Raw genomic sequence first — 23,813 nt, forward strand, 5'->3', positions numbered from 1 at the left:
GGTAACCCCAACTGAAGGGCAGGCTAGGTCTGACTCACCTGTCATATCAACAGTTGACCTACTTTTGTTTGACCTTGATTTGCTCGGCACAATTAAAGATGCTGTTGTGAATGCACTTCTACTACCTGATTTAAGTTCAACATGTGACAGCCAGGATCTGAAACACACACATGACCCAGGCAGATGGACAGATGGGCGGGTGGTTAGCTTTTCACTTACCTCTGAATTGTAATTCTATCACAAGGAAAAGGCTTAATTTCAAGAACACGGAGCAATTATTTGAGACTAGATACGATGCCAAAGCAGCAGGCCTTGATTCCTTGCTATAGGGCAGCTTAATCAGGAAATGGCCTAGATGGCCGCCTTTCAAGTAGGTCCTTGCAGTAGCTTGGCAACAGGCACAGGGTCATAATTGGAAGAATTTGGCTCTGAGTGTCTGTGGGTGTTTACAGAGCACTATAGGGCAGGGCTTCTCTTATTTATGGAATATTTTGAGCAACAAGCAGCAGAAGGCTGAAAAGCCACTAAATCTTGATTTATTTTTAACAAATTCCATTTTTCCCCTCATCCCAGAAGGAGAACTGAGTTATTAAAAAACAGTAAAAAAATACATCATTGCAGAGCATGCCATATCTAATTATGGGGTTGCCAGCACTGGCCTGCAGCCACATTTTAAGGGCTTTGTAAATCAACCACCCATTCAATCTGTGAACTTATATGACTCCTATTCTTCATTTAGATGTAGAGCAAAATTATTGGCAAGTGAACGCTGATCAGAAAAAGTTTTTCCCTGTCTAAATTAGGAGATAGAGTATAAATATAGAATAGTGTACTTATGTTCTCAAAGGGAGATAAAATATTCTTCATTGTCCATTATACTTAGCTGCACAAACATACATCCCATAGCACTAAATATCCACTTTAGGGTTTTCACTCATTGCAGTGGCAGATCTGTGCCTCTCAAAGGAGCAGTACTGCGATATCTCTCTGAGCCCAACTCTGAGTGATTATTACGCACATAGTCACGAAAAGACATGGAACCAGCACTTTTTTGCCTGCATTCTCACAGTGTGTTAGAACTGGATGAGACTTCAGAGACACTAGTTCAACTGTATCTTGTTATAGGTGGGGAAGCTGAGGCACAGAGAGGGGAGTGACTTGCTCAGGGTCCCATAGCAAGTCATGGCAGAGGTGGGCAGGGGCAGTGGTCTCTGTGCCTTTCCCCAACAGTGCCCAGTTGTGCTAAGTTTGGGAGCTGGTGTATTAAAGAGATCTGATTTCTACCCTTCAAGGGTTCACAGTCTCAGAAGACACCGACACCAAAACAGTTGAATAATCACAATATGCATAAGTAGACCAAGCTATATGGGTACAACAAACAGATTAGTTGAGTGGTGGAGATAGTGAGAGTAGAAAATTTTGGAATCTGTGTATTTGGATACCAAAGCAAAGGTGAAATCAGTTGCTCTCTGACCCACGTGGGAGAGGCTTTATAGATGCTGTAAAGTTTTCTAATGGAGAAAGGTGCACATTTGCCAAGTGTTGCGGGGAGCGAGAGTATGGTGTAACGTGGGTGGTGGGTGGCAGTGAAGATAAATGTTGCAATTTTGGAGGAGCCCCGGGAATGGATCGTTGAGGAGATTTCATAGGAATACCAAAGGGAGTGAAGGACTGGGGCACAGCTGGAGGACAGGTGATCCCGATTTCCATGGAATGCTCTGCCTCTCCTGGGAAAGCATGCGGGTGGCATAAGCACTGAATACCCAACCGTCTGACCTTGCCCCTGGTAGAAGAATGACTGATCATGGCGGTATTTTATCTGACCCTCCGAATCTTTCTTTGCACAGAATTCTGGCAATCAATATCAATGGACTAGAGCTGCCATGTGCAGTAGAACCTGTATCTCTTTCTCGTCCTGGGCTACATGCTGGGTACAGGGTCTGGGTCAGAATGGGCTCCGGGTGTTAGTTCTCTATCTGAGGCTGGGAGGGGCAGGGAGGTCTAGGGAAGCCTTTACTAGGGAGCATGGACTATGAAAGCACCTCGGGACATTATCTCTTGGCAACATTGGAGGCTAGTGGTTTTAGAGGATGTGAGTAGGCAGGAGGGGGTGTCTGGGCCTAAACTAAGGTTGTAGCAGTCAGCATGGGCAGGAATAAGTGGGACAGGAATGGTTATGGGGGAGGAAGCAGCAGTGGGATTTGGGTACAGACAGACAACCAACCAGAGAGTAAAGGACAGTGACATGCTGGGACAGGAACTGCCTGCTCAGAGGAGGTTGGAGGGAGGGGAGGGAGAAATCAGGCTGTAGGCAGATGCAGCAGCTTGGATCTGAAGCTGGAGCCTCTGCATTGTTGAGTACATTCTCTCAAGAAGAGATCGTCTGTCTTCCTGCCCAGTAAGTTCCTAGCCAGCCTGGATAGTGGTTCTTAAACATGTTGCCAGGCGTTGCCAGATGGCAAACAATTAAATGAGTACACAGAATGTTGCCAAGGTCACCTCCATACTTTTTTTTTTCCCTTAATGTTTTGATACCTACAGCCACTTAGGTGAAAGTCCTGAAGATTGTGTCTGTTAAGACTGGTCCAAAGTCCGTCCTCCTTCCTTTAGGCTGATCAGCCACACTCTGGCTATGAGCTCTTATTTGCTCGTTATCAAAGTGATAAAATGGTCCAGTGGGAAGGGGCATCTGGGGTCACTTCCTCTGGCCCTCATCCAGTGCAGGAAAATCCCATCTGCATGGTTCATGACAGGCAGTCTTCTAGCCCCACCAGGGCACCTGTGCACCAGGCATCCTGCTCCCCCTTATGGACATCTCCGGCTCTTAGAAAACCCCTCCTTAGGCTGACCTCAAATCTGCTCCTTGGCAGTGTTTCATCATTGACCTAGTTTTGCCCCTTGTAGCAACACAGAACAGGGGTCTGTCTATAGGCAGGGCACGATCCCACTTTAGTGCTCACAGGCCCCTGTCCTCTTTCCTTCTGCACCTCCTTTCCCTCACTCCCCAGGGTTTCTGTTCTCCAGTGCCTTTATCCACCCTTCATTAGCATGGCAGTCAGCATTAATATGGAAAACAGGCAACAACATTGATGGAGCGACTGCTCTCCAAGAGCCAGGCACTGTTCTACGTTTCTTACAGGAATTGTCTGATTTACTACTCACAGCCACCCAGGAGGTGGGTACTGTCATGATCCTCATTTTACCAGTGAGGAAACTAAGGAATGGGGGTCCAATGCTGTCCAGAGCCACACAAGTGAGCAGCAGAGGGGAGATTTGGGCCCAGGCAGTGTGACTCCAGAGCCCATGCTCTTAGTGCTCATGCTATATAATATCTCAACCTTTTCTGCACAGTGCTGGAAATAAGCCCTGGTGCACTAGATTTGGGCTGGCCCAACTTATTTTGCAAGAAGTCATTTGACAGGAGCCTGAGTTGAACCATTTTCTGTGAAATCTCTTCAGAGTTTGTTTTGACAAAACACTGCAGGGCAGAGGCCTCTGCACCATCACCAGCAAATGGGCTCATCCTGGCTCATGCCCCACAGGCTTCATGAAGTGGTGTGTTTAGATCAAGGTGACACATATGGGCTATGTTTTATTTTCCTGAACATGATGTCTGATGCAGTAGGTGGTTGTTTAAAGTGCTTAGTAATGGTTCTATGGCTAGAAAGCAGAGGGAGAGAGGTGCCTGAGAACTGTAAAACCGGGTCACCTCTTCAAGTGCCCAATCCAGTATTCAGTCTCACAGAACAACCACAGCAGTTATGGGGTGGAAGATGTGATGACCACCTACTCTCCAAAGCTGGGATATAGGTGCCAAACACACATTCTTCTGAAACGACCCTTGCTGGCTCCAGCCAGGCTCCTCCAGATGTGTGGGGAAAGATGACCCCTGACTTCATGCAAAATCTTTTCTTCCTGTGCTCAGTGATATCTGGGCTTTTCTGGCCACAGCCTCAGGCTGACTAGGCCAAGAAGTTGGGATTGAAGCATCTTTCTCTTTCAAGTTGCTTTTTGATAGCATGCATCCTGGTCACTATTTTCTAGAGACCTGAGCAGCAAAGTGAGATGGTTCCTGAGGTGTGGGCCCAGAGACCTGGAGGGGAAACAGCTCGAAGTAATAGAAGAAGCACTGGATAAAATCCGGTTCTATCATTGCCAAAAATGGGGCCATAAGCAGTGACCTCCCTGAAATGTAGTTTCTTTATCTGAAAAGTGGGGATGATGATAGTACCAACCTGTAAGGTTGATAGGAGGATCAGATGAGATCCAGCACAGGCATAATGGAAAGCACCTGGCACAGTGTCTAGCAAAGAATAAATGTAAACATTAGAATAATAATTTCTTCTTCCTTCCTAATTCTGCCTGCCATTGATTTTCTGTATGGCTTTGGGTAAACATCTTAACCTCTCTGCCTTTTTTTCTGTAGAAAAGAGAGGGTTGAATCATGCTACTGGTTCTGAGTGGGTACATACCCCTATAGGATGTCCTGGGAATGCACATGGGTGATTTGGCTTTCACAGCAGCCCAGACAGGGCTTTTGTGGGGGCGAGGGGGAAGGCAGGGATGCTAGATGGAATGCTTGGGGGACAAAGGATTGTCCAACACCTGCACATGTTCAGTGCATTCATGTTCAGTTCAGAGCCTCATATTCAGTAGGCATTCATGTAGGCAAAACCCTGCTTACGATTGTCTAAGCCTGGAATGTGACTTTAAACATAAACACAAATAATTTTTCTGTTTTTAATATACACTGAATTTTCCAGGAATGCAACTACCAAGTGTATGAAATTTGCCTATTTATTATGCATTTATGCCTATATATTTGCATCTTGTTATGGCTTTCCTGATGGCTTCTGGAGTGGCTGTGCCCCAGTATTTGCATATTGATTTACATATTATCTTATTTTGACTAACTTTATCTCCTTTCTACTTTGTATTACAGTTAGGGCTGATTGTTTTTGAAATAATTGAAATGTTATTTTTGAAATTGTAAGTTTTGGCAAGGTTATATTATTTACAAATTTCAAGAGAGTGGGGACTGGCAGTTAGCTCAGTTGGTTAGAGCATGATGTTACAACACCAAGGTCAAGTGTGTGGACCCCCTTACCAGCCAGCTGCCAAAAAAAGAAAAACCTACAAATTTCAAGAGAGTGAAAAGCATGCTAATAATATTTGTATTGCACTTTTGAAAATATGATAGCGGGAATGTGTCGTGTGCATGTGTGTGTTAGCTCATAAATTAGATTGGAGAAGCCTTCGGATGGACTTGAAATAAAAAGAAATAGTTTTATTTCTCTTAGAAATGTCCTTTTACATGAGGATAAGTAGTAGAAGCCCGAATTTTTAACTGTTATCTATTGTCAGAGAAACAAAGTGTTTTGCTGTCTCCCCTATTCCTTTTAGAAAATACATAATCTTAAAAGAGTCTGAAACATAGTTTCCATCATCATCTTTCATCTTTGCTCTCTCTGTTTTTCACCTATCCCACCTGTACATATATATTTTTTCAAATGTCCCTGTATAGATTTTTACAGAAAGGACGACTATCTGGGTTCCCTCTTTTTTACCAAGTTCATTTTGGTTGCTTGGTGGCCTCTGCCTGCACCTTGGCCTGAGGCAGACTGGCTCTGGGAGCTATGGGCAGACCCAAGGCAAAGGCAGGAAAGAAATGGGGCTCCTGAGGGGGACACCCCAAGCTCCGACATTGGAAGATGCAGTTGGTCTCCCATAGGCTTCCTGCTCTGAGACTGGGCCTCCACCTGTTCATGAAACCCCAAGTGCTGTCCAGGGGGACCACAGGGGTTTGATATCCAGGAGGGTCCCTGGGAGAAGCAACTGCAGCTGTGGCTGCACCTTGCAGCAATATTGCATACCCCCTGGGTTGGCGCCTTGTATAGCCAGGAGTTCAGAACTCACCACAGCACCTAAAGACAAACACCAGGGCGGGCTGGTTAGCTCAGAGTGTTAGGGTTAGAGCACAGCCTTACAACACTAAGGTCACAGTTCAGATCCCCATTCTAGCCAGCCACAAAAAAGAAAAAAGACAGACACCTACTGCGCCAGTTGTTAAATGCAGCTTGACACTAATATTGAAAATTTCAAAGCTTTCAGCTAGGACAGCTGGTGTTTGAAAATTTCCCTGTCTTGTATTATTCCTATCCTGAAACTTGTTGAAGTCTTTTATATGATATTGATATAGTTACAACAAATTTGAATACTTAATAGTAAGGTTTATAGTTCTGCTTAGTCCAAAAGTAATATATCCTCATTAGAGAAAGTTTGAAACGGATTGGAAAACCAAAAGATGAAAATTATTACCCGTTGTCTCAGCCCCCAAAGACAACTACTGTTAACATTTTGGTTTATTTCCTTTCAGTCCTTTCTGTGTTTATTAAATTCTATTATATAAATAATTCATTTTCAATTTAGAAAAAGATGGAAATTTTAGAAATAGTAATGACTGGTGACCCATCTCACCAGTTGGAGACAGTAGTCTTAATATTCTGCTGAATTTTCTCTTGTCTTTTTTCTGTAGATATATGATGAAATTGGGAAATATTGTAGATATAATTTTGTATCCTTTTTCGCTTAGCATTTTTTGCAAGAGTATTTCCCATGTTGGTATATATTCTTAAGTACAGTTTGAGTGGTCATATAAAGTTTTATCTTCAATATACCCATAATTTAATCAATCTTCTCTGGTGAAACATTACATATTTTTTATTGTTTAGCCCTTATTATAACACTGTAAGAAAATCCCTTTATATTCATGGATATACATATATTATACCTATATATGTAGATATAGATGTATATCAAATGAATAGACGTATATCTATTAATGTAATACTATTAAAGGAATGATGTCTTTAGATATAAAGTTTAACTCAATTAGACACAAAGACTGTCAAAACATATGAACATTTAAAGCCTTTGATACATAATGCCAAATCTCCTTCAAAAATTTGTATCAGTCTATATTCTGATTTACAGTGTATTCAGTGCCCATTTATCACACCTTCACTAATATTGGTATTATCAAATATAAAATATATTTAAAATATAATTTTTAAAATGTCTTTGCTAATATGAGCACGGAAAGTGGCATCTCAATATTTAGCCTATTTTAATCATTATGAGATTGAACATGTTTTCATGTATTTATTGGTATTTGCATTTCATGTTTTGTAATTTCCTATTAAATTTTTTGCTTATTTTTCCACTAAGCTATTTACCTTTTTATTGATTTACAGGAGGTTTTGTTTTGTTCTGTTTTAACTCATAACCTGTCCCAGAGCTTTGGAGTCAGACAGACCTGAGTTTGAATCCTGGTCTTCCCACTTGGGAGCTGAGGGGTTACAGGCAGTTCACCTGACCCCTCTCAGAATTAGCTAGTTCTTCTTTGAAAACTAAACAAAACAACACTGACTAGCACAAAATAAAAGCTCAGGGTATGGTTTCTGTCACTACAGTTTTCGTGTTGTTATTTTTGTTGTGATTCCTGCACAGAATATTGTCTCAGAAGAATTATCTGGAGCTGTATGACTCGTGCTTGCTCAGATCCTTAGACAAGTAATACGCAGTTACTGTAACCAATGCTCCGAAAAATGAAACTGAAATCACTGACTTTCTTTTTTTCCTCATTTAGAAAGAGACGAATGAAAGAAAACAAGCTGATTGCATTTTGGTTAAGAGGAACTTGTAAGGTTCTTCCGGGGGTCAGGCATACATTCAGACTGGACATTTTAGATCTAGGGCAGGGAAGACCCTGAGACTCATTACAAGATTAAATTACCTTCTTCAAATTGTGCTTGCCAGACAAGTGGACAAATACATTTTACAAAGGTTTTCAGTTGTTCAGGTTGAAACAGAAAGGATCATCTGGTTAACCTTTAGTTAACCTGTTAAACAGATCTGTCATTCCCCCAGCGCTGAGATTTGTTACAGGGTTTGGCATTCTGGCACTGCAGGTGGGAGGAGGGGTGGGTATGAGCCTGCCCTTCCCTCTTTCTCCTACTTGGGACAGGCTTTTATTTTTATTTGCTGAGTCACTGAAGCAGAAAAGCATGTGCAACGTCCTGGCTCTGCAGTTGGGCATATCTGGGGTCCAGTCCCTGTTCTACCCCTTCTCTGCCCTGTGACCTTGGACAAGGTGCTTTACCTGTTTAAATTAAGCCTGTATCATCTTCTACATGATGTTGATGACAGTGCCTCCCCCAAAAGATAATTTCAAGGACTGGATGAGACGTGAGAGCTAGCACTGTCCTGGGTACGTGTCTGATGCTCAGTAATTGGGAGGTGGTCACAGATCCAGAAAGGTGGGGGGCAGGTTATCTGCTCTGCTGCAGCTCCACTCAGCAGTAATGTCGTCCGTGATGTAGCTTAGATGTCTCATAGTCACCCCACTTAGCATGTCTGTATCCAATGGCTCCTGCCCTGGATGGGTGGATGCCAAAAAGGCACCTCTTCCTCCAGCTGTCACACAGGGCACAGCCTTGCAAGTGGAACATGGGGTGGGTTTTCATCCCTTGTTGTGCAGTTCAGAGACTGGGTGTCACCCCCATATCTATGCAGTCAGGAAATCATGTTGGCTGTTCCTTCAGAGTATGCTGAGAATCAGCTTTTCAGCACCCCACTGTGGCCACTCAGCCCCGACATTCATCCCTCTGATCAGCACAGTCCCTGGAAATATCCCTAGAATTCAGCCACCATGCACCACCTTTGTTCCTGATAGCCCGGCTCAGCTGTGTCACCTCTCCTCTGGACTACTGTGGTTGTCTCCTGACTTGTCTCCCTGCATCTTCCCACCTACCTGCCCCCACACACATGGGGGCTTCTAACCATTGCAGCCAGACTTAAAACCTAAATGGGGTCAAGTCACTCCCACACTCCCCATTTCACTCGGAGTCAAAGCCACGCTGCCGGCCTCTGCAAACTCTTCTCTGCCTGGGACACCTTTGTCGCCCTCTCCCCTCCTCACCTCTCCTCCCCTCCAAGGAGCCATCCTCACCACCTGCATCCCCCAGCACTCCTCCTCCCCACCTCTGATTTGTCCCCAAGCACTTGCCAGCACCCCGCATCCGACAGAACGCACCTATCTCCTTTGCTTGCCTTCCTCCTCAGCGTGTATTCCAGATGTGACAGGGATTTTGGTCTCCCCGCCCCATTCCCAGCACTGCGTGAGGAACAGTGCCGGGCACTTGGATCCCCCAGTAAATATTTGTTGAGCAATTAATGACTGATCATGGGCCAGCACACGAACAGTGTCTTACTTATTACAAAATTATCCCAAATTGAAATTTGCCTGCCACATGCAGTGTGTGGTGGAAATTTACTTAAATTACCAATTCTTTCACTGCAGAAATGACCTGGCACATATAGGTACTCAATACATCATGCTGGATGGATTGCTTTAAGGTTTAGGAGCAGTGGTAGCCATCTTACCAGTCAGCCGAAATCTGTGTTGGGTGGGACATAAGTGGTGCCTTGTGCCCTCAGCTGGGTGCCCGCTGTCACGCAGAGCCCCTGCAGTCCAGCCCTGGCAGCAGCTGTCAGCCTGCTGGCTCTATCCCATCGGAAATGGGAAATCCCGCCTTTGCTTTTTCTATCTCATCTCCCTGAGCAACTCCACAGTTCTGTTATTCATCACCCACTGACTTAACTTTCTCATGCTTTCCACAAGAGGAGTTCCCTCTCCATATTTCACTAAAACAAAGGGATTGGACATTCCGTTCACACTTCCAACTCTGAGTCCTCAGTGCTCCCTGCTGCAAAATGCTGACCTCTGGGATGTCTGCCAGCCCCCTCCAGGGTCCTCTCTCCAGCCTTTCCCCACAGTCGCCCTCCTTGACTACCTCTGGCTCCCAGAGGTCACTGTTCTGGATCTCTTTAAGTTCCTTCATGTCCCCTTGCTACCCCCCACCTCCACCCCTCGGGTTCCTGAGCTCCTCAGTCCTAAGATTTCAAATCTGAGTTTGCTTCTTTTGACATCAGCTTTCCCACAGCGTTTGACCCCTCCTTTTCAACCAGCACAAAGTCATCTGGTGCAGCGACCACAACTGACACTGCCAAGCATCCTGAGTGCTCTTCTCACATGAAGCTCATTCAGTCTGCACAGCAATCCAGGGATCAGGAATCCTCCCTCTTTCACAGGTGAGGAGACTGCAGCTCCTAGAGGCCTCCTACCTTGCCCAGGATACACTGCTGTTAAGTGGCAGAGCTGGGATTTTAACCCAAGAGGCCCTGCACTGACCACCACCCGGCCCTGCCTCTCCTCATGCACCAGAATCCTCTCACTCTCTTGTGCACCCCGGTCCGCTTGCTGGTCCAGTACCTGGCAGAGAATCCTCAGCCTCCTCCCCTGCTCCTGCTTGCTGAGATGTCAGGAAAGCCTCATGCCTGGTTGGCCAGCTCTGGATAAATGCCTGCTGCCCAGCTTGGCCTGGGATGCTCTGCTGCTCTGCAGCTCCACACCACCCTTCCCCATGTAGCCTGCCCGGGCTATCCTCAGGTCCCACCCCCTCTGTGTAGTTGGCCTTGCTCTTTACTATGGCAAAAAGGTGAAGGCCATCCCATACAAAATCCCTCAATATCCCTTTTCTCTGCTGCTGAATATTCTTCCTGCTTCCCTCACATTCTCAAAGAAGGTATATGCCTTCTCTTCTCTACATCTCAGTCACCCTGGGTCCACCCCTGCTGCCTGTCCCAGCCTGTCTCGTCGGCAGCCCCTAACCAGAAACCTAAAGCACCACAGGTACTTTATCCTGATGCTGCTCTCCCTCACACCAAATAACAGCAGTGCATTCTTTTGTTTCCTTTAGAACAAGATGCAGATGTTTTCCAGAATTTTCTTCAACTTCAGGCAGTAAGTTTTTTGGTGAAAAGAGTGTTCTTTCCCCTGAGACTTTAGGACCAGGCTCTTTTCTCTTACTCTATAGCATTTAGGAACAAAAACGAACAAACAAAAACCAATAAGAAGAAAGCAGGAGTCAGGCTGATGTGTTTTCATTGAGCTGGTCCTTGAGCATGCCTCCCTGATCCTTCTTGGTACAGTCAGGGGTTGTCCTCTGTGCCCTTTCTAAATGCAGGGGCATGTCGAGGCCAAGGGTCAGGAAGGAGCTTTGCTCCCGCGAGGCTACTTCCCAGAGCTGAGGCGGCAGGGCGGAAGGGATGGGGTGGGTACATGGCACACCCTACCCCTACCCAGATGTTGACTGTCTCCTCCATGCCGGGCCCTGCACTGGGAGCTGGGGTGCAGAGGAGAAAAGGCCTGGCCTCTGCCTAGGGAGAGGCAGCACCCGGGAGCTCTCTGAGTAGCTTCAGATCCTACTGTTGTCCTGCAGGTAATGCAGAGAAACCTCTGGGCTGGAGGGAGAACCCTAGCAGAAGAGCCCTGGTCCACATGGCCAGGGAGTGGGCTGAATGTGTGCAGTGCTGAGAGGCAGGGACAGCACCAGGCCAGAGAGCATGCACTGGGCAGAGGACATGACCAGAGACCATTTCTGGGAAGAAGTGGGGCAGGAACCTCAGAGCTTGGGCTGCTTTCAGAGGAGCCAAGAGGCTGGCAGACAAATACCTTCATGTAAGGAAATCAGCAGTGGCGAGGGGAGGCAGGACAACAGGGGAGGGGGATTCTTAATCCTGAGTAGTTTGCAGAACAGGGGTCCCCTTAGTGCGCCCCGTTGAACCCTTGGCTGTTACACGTTAGATGAAAACTGGTGTGTAGATGGACACACTTGGGAAATCGGAGACACCACTGCCCCAGGACCCTCACACTCCGCAGGGGCGTGTTTAAAGGCCCAGGAAGCCCTGCAGAAGAGAAACCTGTCTATGTAACCCAGCATTTACTGTGCCTTTTCCCACATGTAAGTAACATCATTAAAATCCCATGGAATTAGTGTTCCATGGCAGACCTTTGAGAAATGCTGGTTTAAAGAATTTTTAAATCTCTGTGTACTATGGAATGTGCTAACTTCTTATTTTGCATGGAGGCTACGGCTATTAGATAGGACTGACCTGGGTTTAAATCTACCTTCCTATAAAATCACCACCCTTGGCCAAGTTACTTATCCTCTCACACTTAGTTTCCTCATCCGTAAAAGGGGAGTGATAACCATCACAGCAGCCTTCCAAGACAGGTAATGTTAATGAGAATACAGTAATAGTTGACACTTGTTGAGTGTTTATTATGTGCCAGCCACCATTCTGAGCACGTTATATATCTCATTTAATCTCCACCACAGCTCTGAGGCAGGCAATGTTATCATACTTCCCTTACAGGTCAAGAAACCATGACACACAGAGGCTAAGTGCTGTGTGCACAGTCACACAGCTCGTATACGTGGACCTAAGATTTGAACCCCCAGTACCGACCCATGGCCGAGTCAGAAAACTCACTATGATGTCTTCTCAGAGAGCATGCACTTAAGCACCATGTCTAGAACAGTAAAAGCACTAAGTAATATCAGTTCTCTTTTCAGATGGCTCATGGATATTTTTAGGAGGATTGGTGGTGCCTGAGATTCCAAGTCATTCTGCAGTCTTTTTAATCAAACCTATTACAAGAGTGATCTCCTTCATCTGCTTACCCACTCAGTTGCTTCAGTTATGATGATGCTGTTTGCTCTGCCACTTCCTGCACCTGTCCCATCGGTGGTCTGTATGTCCACATCCAGGACCGAGAGTCCTCCCAAAGTGCCACTGAGCCAGTAGCTTGTTCTCATTCCTATACCTCAGTGACAGATGAGGCAAGGTTTGAGAAGACATCCTTTTTATCAGTCAGCAAACATTTACTAAGTGCCTTTGCTGTGCTGGGTGCATGCCCTTGCAGAATTGACAGGCTGGCCCTATTTGTGACTCTTAGTTAGAACTCTGAATCCCTCTACCAACCCTCAGTAGCTGTCTGAGACGGGAATTCTGTGGACTCTCCGTCAGTGGTACTGGGTGTCTTTTTCTACAAAGTCTAGCCTTGTTTTGATTCATAAAGTGCCCCAGATTCACAGATTCTGTCCCTTGTGAGATCCTCTCAACTGACGGACCAAGCCCTCCAAATGCAATCTTCTTGATTTATGTTTGATTTGGGGGTAAAGCTCCTGGAGCTACCAGAAGGACTGGGCACACAAGTGCCACAAATGGGGCTCTCTCCCAGGTGCCTGACGACCAGTGCCTTTCCGGATGGAAGTACCACTGCAAATACTGCCCTCCTCTGCTCAGAATGTACTCCCTCCCAACCAGACAAACACCTGCAACACCTAATTCAAGTCTCACCTCCTCCTGGTCACTCTCCTTTCAATACCCGCCTCTCCCCCCAGTCAATAAGCTCATGTTTTTCTCCTCTGTTCTGCTCATGCACCTTGTATACTATGCCCCACAGCTAGAAAAAAAAAGCACTCCTTCCTCAAGACACTTGACTGCCACCTGCTGGAAATTTGTCATAATGGCTCAACAAATCTCTGCCACTTAGGAATGCACAGGTACCTCACAATTGTGAGCATGGCCCTGCCTGCTGCATTGGTCGTGCTGTCATGTGTTTATTTAAACACTTTCCAACTAGACTGAGGGCATTTTGAACATAAGGACTGCTGATTTCTCCCTATGTCCCCATTGTCCTGGCTTCTGCTAGGGGCTAGAGAAATGCTTGTTGAATGATCCTGGTGCAAACACCTGTTACCTTAGGTTCAAGGCATCTGGTCTCACTCGGTGAAGTTTCTTTAAATCCATCTGTTGCAAAGCAAGGCAACTATACTCCGCACAAGCTGTCAGAGTAGAGTAACCATGGAGGGTCAAGGAGGACTTGCAGAACAGACAGGGCCCCATCAGCCCCTCACCTCTGCTCAAAGGCCACCGCCATCTGTACAGACCGAGCAACTACTTAACGTTCATTCCCTCACGCAGTGGAGAATGGGGTCAAGGGCCATCTGCTGTGGCTGTTTGGGCCCAGGAAGGAAAGCAGTACTTCCGGAGCATGTACTGTGCTCAGGGCAGCTCCTTGTAGGTTGTGAGGATACAGAGATGGCAACCCAGGGACCCCTCCTGGGGAGTTGGGGGTTTTGTGGAGAAGTACATCAGTAAGCATACAGCTACGGAATAGGGTAGTCAAGGATACTAATTGACTGTGGTCCACATTTTCCTAAGCCGTACCTGTTATTAAGCCATAGCATCAAAAGCTGCTACCTGAGGGACATCCCAGAGTTTCATAAAGTGTCTTAACAGAACTCCATCCAGCTGTCACACTGGGGGTGACACTGGGAGAAAAGAGAGGAGGCAGCCTTTCACTGGGCTTACATTTTTAAAAGGAGGAAGCCCTCTGTTCTTTTACATAACTGGTTTCCCCAGAACCGTTCAGCACAGCATTCCTTGTGTCCCATAGAGAGGCCCTCCCGACAGATACCTCTCCTTGCCCAGGTCTGTCTTTGATGAACTAACTGATATACTGCCCAGTCTTACACAGTGAGAGCTGAACATCTCCCTCTCTGCCTTAGCCGCCAGGAAGCTCAGAGGGAACTCGTTTACTTAGTTCCTGTATCTTTCCTGAACCAGGATTTCTTCTTATAATTTCCCCTCACTTCTTCCCCAGAAATGCTTGTTTCTCTTGGGGCCTGCCCGGGGACCCAGGGTGTGGAGCTGGGGACTGGAACCCCCCTCCCACACACAACCAGGCACACTGCACCAGCACCTTGGGGCCCACACTGGAACCTGGGGTATGGAGAAGGGGACCGGATCCCCCTCCTACCACCAGGCACACTGCACCAGTGCCTCAGGGCATGCCTAGGGACCCAGGGTAAAGAGCTGGGGACTGGCACACCATTCCAGAACCTCGGGACCCACTGGGGACCCAGGGCATAGAACCGGGGATCGACACTCCACAACCAGGCACACTGCCAGCACCCCAGAGCAGGCCAAAAACATCTCCTCCGTGTGGGTGGCCTACCACAGCCACCACGATAACCATGGCTTCCGTGAAGGTGGCTAGACACCACAACCACCACGCAGATGGTCCACCAGCCACTGGAGTGAGCTGACACAAGGAGAGTCACCAGCAGAGATAAAGACAGGAGGAGGATGTCTGTCTCCACAGAGCCCATTTCATAGTGACGGAAGAGACATCTGCTCTATGATAGTATTGGGGGACCTGATCATGCCTCTCAGCAGTGGACAGATCATTTGGGCAGCAAATCAACAGAGTAACCATTATTCTTTCAGAGGGAGAGAAGAAATCTAGGGTGATTAGAGGGGGGAGGGGGAGAGGAAAAGGGATGGGGTGGGATTGGACAAGGGGCATAAAGAATAATTATAATTTGTAACAATATATATGCTACTAATATTGATTGGATCAACATATCTCGATGTTGAACCCCCAAAATATGTATAATCAATTTTGATTCAATAAAAATTTTTAAAAAACAACAAAAAAACAGAGAAAATCAGCAAAACCAAAGTTGATTCTTTAAAAAGATCAACAGAATTTGCATACCTTTATCTAGACTGACCAGGGAAAAAAAGAGAGAGACCAAAATTACTAAAATCAGAAATAAAGCAGGGGCATTATTACATCATCAAAAAATAATGCTTGTTTCTTTTGTGTTTTGTTTAGCTTTTGTCTCTGTAGTTTACTTTCAGGGGTTGTATTTGTAGGCAGGATCAGCAGTGTGGTGGTTAGAAGCACCAGCAGTAAAGCCAGGCACACCTGGGTTTCAGTCCCCACTTGCTAGCTGTGCCATTTTAAGGGAGGTAACTTGCCTCTTCAATCCTCAGTCCCTTACCTTAAAAATTGGGATAATGATCACAGTGAATGGATAAGTTATTGTGAAAATTAAATTCATCCTGTATAAATGCCATTGTTCTCTTTTACCCCTCCTGGATCAGGTTCGATCTGTGGCTCTAGGATCCTAGTCCTTATTTCCTCCTCCTCACCTGTGTCAATCAGCTCAGGATGAGTCGTGCAGCGGTAGTACTAGGTGACCAACCATCCCGGTGTCTGGGACAGAGGGGTTTCCTGGGACGCAGGACTTTTCAGCACTAAAATGGGAAGGTCCTGGGCAAGTAGACGTGTTGGTCACCCTGGGAACAACCTCAACATCGCAGTGGTTTGCAGTCGCGAAGGCTTATTTCTTTCTGTGCTACTGTCCATCTGGGGCCTTGGCTGAAGGAGGAGCCTCTGTCCAGAAAATTGCTGGTCTTGGGCACAGACAGAGGAAGGCATGTTGAAGGTTCTGTTTGAAAGTTGTGGCTGTCACTTTTGTGCACACATTCACAGGTCAGGCCAGTCTCGGAGCCCTGCCTGACACCAGGGCACAGTGCAGACCCTTCCCACAGGGAGGGGCAGCTCACAATGGGAACATTAACACCACCTGCTACTCCCGTCTCTTCTTATAGCCAGCTAGGTGCTGAAGCAGGGACCAGGGGAAGAAGAGAAGCTGGTCTGGATTGGGGGTCTTCGACTAGGTGGTAGGTGTGGGCTTCTTAAGGGGCCGAGTTCAGCCTTACCCTGTTCTGCTCAGAAGAGCAGCTGTGTCTCCTTTCGGCACCTACTTAGTGGTTGGCACCTCGCCTTGCTCTTCCCAGCTTTAGGCATCTCTTTGCAGGGCAGCCTTGGCTGTGATCCTCCTGCATCCTCCTTGTCCTTTGTGCAGAGCTCCCAAGATCCTTCTCCCTGTGCTCCTAGGAGGGATAGAGGACGCGTCCCAGGCATGCTTCGCAAGTCTCTTTGTGCTCTGCTTTCTTTGGCTGGCCAGCAAGCCTCTGTCCCACCTGTAGAATCTCCAGCTCAGAATTGGGCACATATGGGGCCCCAACTCCAGGACACAGGCCAGGCTCTCCCGAGAGCGTCCTCACATGTGCCACTTTGATAACTGTGCCAGGCGGGCCCTCTGAGCTCACCCTCAGCTAGAGTCCCTCTCGCAGTACCTGTGGTCTCCCTTGGCTCAAATGCCATTTGGAAGTAGTTAACACAGAAAGATGGGGGGGGGGTTTCTTTTATTTTGTTGTTTTACTTATCGCTCTTACATCTAAGAACACCTTCTTGAAGAGAAAACAGTTTTCCAAAAATAATGTTAAGTGTCACAGCTAGTTCAGTTTCCTTACCTTGTCTAAGCATAAGAAAGGCCTTGTGGTTTTTGTTATGTAAAAGATAGTGTCAAGATCTATATTAGAATTATAATGTTGTTATTATTTTCATAAAGTAAGTTTGAGTATTGGAAAAATTGATCAAAGTAAGACATTTCATATGAAGTTAAGTACTTAATTTAGAACATTCATCTAAATTTCAGGGAAGTCTGGGAATGGGAAAGGACATGAATGTGTTCATTGACTTAACATGTGGTGAGTGCCGCCTGGGGTGAGGCGTGAGACTGGGGACTGGGAGGCACCTGTAGGTAAGCCCCTGGCTGCTCAGGGTCATCAGTGGATTGACTAGCAGGATGGCAGAGAATGATCACAGGGTGTGAAGGAGCTGGGGCCAAGTGGCTGCACCAGAGAAAGCCAGGGAGAGAGCGTGCATCTCAGAAGGCTGCTCCAGGAGGTGACGCCTGAAGGCATGTGAAAGAAAAGCAGTTCGACAGGTGACAGGGTGTATAAAGGGAGCCACACTTGCAAAAAAAATGTGGACCCAGCAGAGGTGGTGCTCCTGGGAACTTCAGTATTCCAGTCTGGCCAGAGCTTTAGGCAGCAGATGGGAAGGGTTGGGCTGGAGACTAAGCAAGGCTGGATGTTTCCTGCTAAGGAGTTTTGGATTTTGTCTGAAGGCCGGGGGGGGGGGGGGGTGGGGGGCAAGCAGGGGAGCAGTGAAGTCACTGAAGTGTTCTAAGCAGGGGGTGTCCTGTCTCTGACCCTAATGGGGAGGGGGTGGGGCTGGAGAGGACAGCAGCCTGACAGAAGCAATGGCAGGGAGACTGAGGGGTGTGGCTGGACCCCTAAGAGGTCTGTGTGGGGCTTTGGGTGTGAGGGGAGAGGGAGGAAGCCCAAGGTGGATCCTGGGTCACTAACTTGGGACTGGGAGGATAGCCCAGTGACCTGGACAGAGTCAGATTCAGATGGAATTCAGTGTACTGGAAGCCTGGGAATTTTGCATCCTTTTGCTGCTGCTTGACCAACTGAGGCTCAGTGACTGGAAGTCCAAAATTCCTTGTCATGTTATTTGCACATGCCCAGACTGGGCTTAGCAGAGTCTGACCATGAAGGTGTCTGCATTAGACTGTAAAGAGGAATCCATGGAGGACAAAGGAGTGCCATTCCTGGATGTCCACTGGAAGACCATCGTGAAGATCACGGCAGAGATGTGTACTCCAAAGACCGTGTGAATTAGCCAGTGCAGTGTGCAATGCCAGAAAGGTCAGGAAAGCCCCATTTAAAATTGAAATCTTGCCATGTCAAGGCAGAGCAGGGATGGATTAGAAGGATGTGGGAGGCCCTTTTCTTCCTTTCAAATCAGTCCCTCCCAGACGCAGGAATCCTCCACTGAATCAGAGGGTGGCGAGGAGACCTCTCGGCCCTGTCAGTAAGAGATGGGGGCAGCGCCGCCACTTGGCTGACATGAGCCTCTTTCCGGGATTTATTTCTCTCTCAGCTTCATGTGTGCCCAGATGGACGTGAGGCTCATGGACGTTTTGTTTAAGCATGTTAGCTCAGGCTCAGCAATTGGTTTAGGTACTGGCCTGCCAGCAGCTTGTTTTGGCTTATTGTTTTTGGAAGACTTGTTTCCACCATTCCTGATTGTTTGGGTTCAGGTAACTAGTTGCACTTGAGAAAGCAGAATGGTGTCATTAGCAGTGATTGTAGCTTCCGGAGGCCTGCCACTCTCTGGCTGTGTGACTGGCTAGTGAAGAGGAGAAAACAATAGTATCTACCTCATAATTTTCAGGTTCAAATGAGATAATCCACATAAAACAATAAAGAAGTGCCTGATGCAAAATAACACTCATGTGTTTACTATTTTTATGACTTGACTCAGTAAGGGAAATAAAAAAACACAATTACCTTCCTTCTCGAGGACATGCCCAAGAATCCATTTTTAGTAACATAGAGGGCATTGTTTTTCACAGAACAGTTCTTCTGCCAGATTCCTTTGTGCGTGCGCAGCTAGGTTTTGCAGGGAGGTAAAGGATGGTCACACAGCTGGGTGGCCAGTGCGGGTAGAACACGGTGGCGGATGGCACTGAGAGCTCGCCGGGTTACTCCCCACCATCAGGGGTCATAGCTAGCTTTGCCATCTCCCTTAGCAACCAAGAGATTTTCTCATTTATTTACCCCAAAGTGACCTGTCTGGGTTTTTTTTTTCCATTGTCCCCACTTGTAGGTTTTTGGAAGAAGTTGACTGCCTGAAAGGACATTATAAAACATGAAAATCACTTTGAGGTGACCCACAAGTCCAGCGACCCCTTACTCCTCCCAAGCTGGATCGGAGGATTAAGAACAATAATTTCAGGTAATAAATAAATCCTTCCACCTCACCCCCTGGCACCTGATGATTGTTGGTAGCTTGTGTGGTAGTTCTTCCTTCAGGAAGTGTAGCTTCTTCCAGGAATGCTGAAACTTGCAATTTTTCACCTCATTTAGTTGCTTGGCTGATAGACAGAGAAGAGGTCCCAGGACATCTGTGGGACCCTCATTTAGAGGTGAGGGTGATGAGAAGGCACCAACTAGAGACAGCAAAAAGGAGCGGCCACTGAAGTAGGAGAGCCATGAGCAGGTGGCGCCTCCGAAGCCGAGACCGGTAGGAGGAAAGGCAGCTCTAGCAGATGCTGCCATAGGCCAGGGGGAACCGGCCATTGGGTCCGGCACTGGGAGGTCACTGGTGAATCCAACACAGGCTGTTATATGGGAATGATGGGGACAAGCCCCTGATTTGAGCTGGGTGATAGTGAATAAGAGGAAAAGAAGTGGAGGCAGAGAAATGGCACAGTAGCTGGAGGATGGTGTTCAAAAAGTTTGTTTTCCCCAAGACGGGTGTTATGTAACTGATGTTTTTAACCAAAGGGAATGACCCAGTAGCGTGGTAAAGTGAGTGAGGCAGGATCGGGTTGGGGTGGGGGTGGGGGGCTCTGGAATGATGGTCTTGGGTAGGTGAGAGAGGTGAAACCCACCCGTGAGTTGGGGGTTGGGGACCCTAAATAGGAGCATCTGGGTAGGCTGGTGGATGTGCTTGGTGGCCTCTTTTCTCAGTTTAATAAGAAGAAAAGTTACTAGCTGAGAGTGAGGACTGGGGAGATGTTGAGGAAAGGGGAGAAAGTGTGGAGTCCTTGACAGCAGAGTGGGAGGATAACTGGCCAGCAAGTGCAGCACTGCTGGGCAGCACTGGAGGCCACTGGGCTGTCTTCTCCAGCCATGTCCTGGTGTGCAGGTGAGCACGGGCTGGAAGGCCGTCATGGTAGAAAAACAGGACATGAGCAGATACAAGGAAGACAGGGAAGAGCCTATGAACATAGGAGCAGCATCAGTAATAATTTTAAAGTGCAGGTAAAAACAATGAGGTTTTTTTTCTCACCCCTTCAGATTGGCAATGCCTCTTGTTGGAGATAGAAATTGTTGGAGCTTTTCTGTAGCACAATGTTTCAATATGTTCCCAAACATACAATTCGTGTCCCCTTATGACCTGTCAGTCCCACTTTAAAAAAATTGTTCTAAGAGATTATAGCTCAAACGTGAGGAGATATATGCACAAGGATATCCATTCCAGCAGTGCTCATAGAAGAGAAAAACTGGCACATACCTAACCCGGAAGGGACTGGTCCACTGATCTGTGGGTGTAATAGTGATAGTGGAAAACCATAGCTCACACTCACCCTTCTGTTTTGCAGATGAGGGAACTTGGGCCCAGAGGGAGGGAGTGACAGCTCCAGTCACATTGCGTGAAGTGGAGACCCCTGACTACAGGCAGGACACGACCTCTTCACCCTGGTTTGAAGTTGGAGCACCTTGCAAGGTACTTACTGGCCTCTTTTTTGGGGGCCACCTTACTTCAAGCTTTTAAAATACACACTTTCAAAATGTTTTGCAAGTTTGTTTACAATGTCTTCATTTCATTATGCAGAGTTTTCCTTGTGGGGATCGCTGGGTACAAAAGGACAGTGGGGGAAGACAGGACAGACTCTGCCTGGGTGGGTGATAGGGAGGGACCATCTATTCCTGACTCCCAAGTAGTGCTTGTACTCTGAGAAAGGATATTTTCTGCTTTCTTACAACTTTTACAAAAGTCATAAAAGTACGAAGATAACACCAAGTAAATCACCTTTATTTATTTCATTGATCATATATTTATCGACTATCAGAAAATAAAATTAGGACTGTCGGAGAACATCTGGGACACATGGTCCCCTCAGTGGGAGCAGCACTGGGTTGTGGCTGCTAGAGAGTTGGATTCTGGTTTAGTTCTTCCATGCCCCGACGCGGGGACCTAGGAGAAGCCACTCACTTTCTCTGGGCTTTTGTGTCCTCACCAGAAAAATGAGTGGGTAGGGCTAAGTTACCCACAAAAACTCCTAAAATAAATGCAATGCTCTTTTCATTCTGCCACGTGCCAGTTCCGGGTTGGCGGGGGGAGAGATATGTGGGTGCTGTAAACTAGCCCGAGTCCCTCCACAGTGCCACCAAGCCCTCCACTGCTTTAGAAGAGCACATTGAAATAAACGTGCCTCTATGCCCCCTTGTAACCATTCCAGAGCATCCAATGGCAGACCAGAGAATGGACATTTCCTCAACAATCAGTGACTTCATGTCCCCGGGCCCCACCGACCTGCTCTCCAGCTCCCTTGGCAGCAGCGGCGTGGATTGCAACCGCAAACGGAAGGGCAGCTCCGCCGACTACCAGTAAGGCCTTTGGGGCTCGCCTTCCACTCGTTAAGTTTGGTGTCAGTTCACGGGCATGGAACATCTAGGGACCAGCTACTGTTTCTACTGGAAGAAGGGATGGGGATAAAAGATCTGGCTCTAGGTGGCTGTACAGTTGGCTTTTGGCTTTATTTTCCCGTGATTGCGCAAGAAGAGAGCCTCCAGCGCTGCTGAGGCGTTTTCTTCCCCCTCCCATCCCCAGATTGTTCCACAGCAAGGGAAAAAGAACAGCCTTAAAGCCATGTTCTACCCTTTAGCCCTTTCTTCCTCTTTGTTTGCTCCTCAAGCAAGAGGACTAAATCTATGGATGTAATCTTGGGGGTTTCCAAGAGAGCTTTGCCTGAGGGTCTCTCTGAGGAAGGCAGCAAGTATCAGGTGCTTAATCAGTGTTGGTGGAAGAAATGAGTGGAGATCACCTCTGAAAACAGTATAGGAGTGTTGATAATGTCCTTAGACGTTATTTAAATTAGTATGAACCTGTTGTATTAAATAGTGTGTTTGTTTCTTTTTAGACTTGATGACTTTTCTTTTGAGTAAGTAAATTTTCACACTTACAGTCAACTCTGCCATATCTGCACAAACACCTAGGGAATAAGACAGTATAGAATATTCAAAGGCACGTTTTGTTTTGTTGAGGCAACTGTGTGGTATCTTACCCAAATGTCCATTTAAGAGGTTTTCTTTTGTTTAATGAGGGAAAATCTCCAAGGAGGTATCCCCCCTACAGCAGATGTCCTTTCTGCTGAAGTTCACAGGTCGAATTTGGGGAGCACAATGGCTGGAGGTCAGATGCCCACTAGGAGGTGCTATGATTAATATGTAAGTTATCCCAGATAATGAAGAGAGCCAACACCCAGGGGATGGACAGTGGGTGTGAGGACCGTGAGGGAATCCTTCCTAACAGTAACTCCCCAGCAGAGACCAGGAGATGTTTTCCATGAACCTTTGTCTCGCGCAAATGCTGATGGAGTCACTGATGTGTTCTGAGACCTCTGTTATCTAGATCTGTCACTACCCAAGACCATTCAGGTTTCCCTTGTGGACCCCAGTTTGCAAATCTTCTGCAATTTGTGGAGACTCAATTAGTTAAGCAACCATAATCCCCTTCCCTATAACTTTAATGTACTAAAGTCATCCATAACTGCCAGGCAGAGCTTCTCTTCACCTGAAATGATCAACCTGGTCTCAATGAGCAGATACAATTCTAGACAAAAGAGGAGAGAGAGTTTTTGTTTTCTCACATGACTATATGATATCCTTTGAACTTTAGCATTAGCTAGAGAAACTCTCTTACTATGAAGAAACCAAGGGCACCTCGTTGGGAACCACTGTTCTGGAACGCATGTGACATGATTCAGTGCTCCTAGAAACAGTTGTTTTGGCCCTTGAGATTATATTGTTTGAAGGGCCATAATCCCTCCTTTCTTATGGGATAAAGGAGATAGGAGAGAGGCCCAGGTTGCAGTCAGTTTCCTCCTGAAAAATTTATGGGCTGGAGAAGGGTGTGAGCTGACCCCAAGGGGGATTTTTTAACTTCTCCCTCTGGGGATTTCAGTCTTTTTTTCTACTGAACACCAAGATGCCATGAAATTTGATTTCTGGGGTCTGTAAAAGGGAAGCAGATCCCTGCTATGACCCCAGGACCCTCTGGAGCCCTCAGTCCCACTACACTCCACCATCCCAATCCCTTGAGCCTAAGAGTTCCCACCAAGCTGAAAAGCAGAACATTTAGTAGCAGTGCCTTTGAATAGCTGCCTGGGTTTCTGCTCAGTACGTCGTTAGTACTTTAGTTCCCCCGCCTCACTCCACCCCCTCCTCCAAATATATATATATGCACACGTATCATCTATGCTTGATATGTTTTGCAGATGGAATAAGCTTCATTTATCCAGAATCATGGGGAATGAGGTGTCACAGGTATTTGGATGCTGTAGTTCACTAAGAGTATCCATAAATGCTATGTATTCTCAATTTTCAAACAATCAAGAGAT

The 23,813-nt window shown here is 46.8% G+C and overlaps 1 protein-coding gene across 8 annotated transcripts in view; it reads left to right on the top strand.

Annotated features, from left to right (window-relative positions):
* BMAL1 (basic helix-loop-helix ARNT like 1) overlaps positions 1–23,813 on the top strand; it is a 101,124-nt gene that overhangs the window by 47,812 nt on the left and 29,499 nt on the right. For 4 of the 8 annotated variants that reach the window (XM_063095567.1, XM_063095568.1, XM_063095566.1 and 1 more), the window contains 3 exons: positions 19,292–19,420; positions 20,793–20,917; positions 21,654–21,801. In XM_063095567.1, the coding sequence (XP_062951637.1) occupies positions 21,662–21,801 (140 nt within the window). In that variant the 5' untranslated portion in view covers positions 19,292–19,420; positions 20,793–20,917; positions 21,654–21,661. Of the gene's footprint in view, positions 1–10,818; positions 10,865–19,291; positions 19,421–20,792; positions 20,918–21,653; positions 21,802–22,552; positions 22,642–23,813 lie in introns of those variants that run through there. The other 4 variants (XM_063095573.1, XM_063095574.1, XM_063095569.1 and 1 more) reach the window with 3 other exon arrangements.

The sequence above is a fragment of the Cynocephalus volans genome, chromosome 4 (genome assembly GCF_027409185.1).
Source record: "Cynocephalus volans isolate mCynVol1 chromosome 4, mCynVol1.pri, whole genome shotgun sequence".
In the NCBI taxonomy this organism is placed as follows: Eukaryota; Metazoa; Chordata; class Mammalia; order Dermoptera; family Cynocephalidae; genus Cynocephalus; species Cynocephalus volans.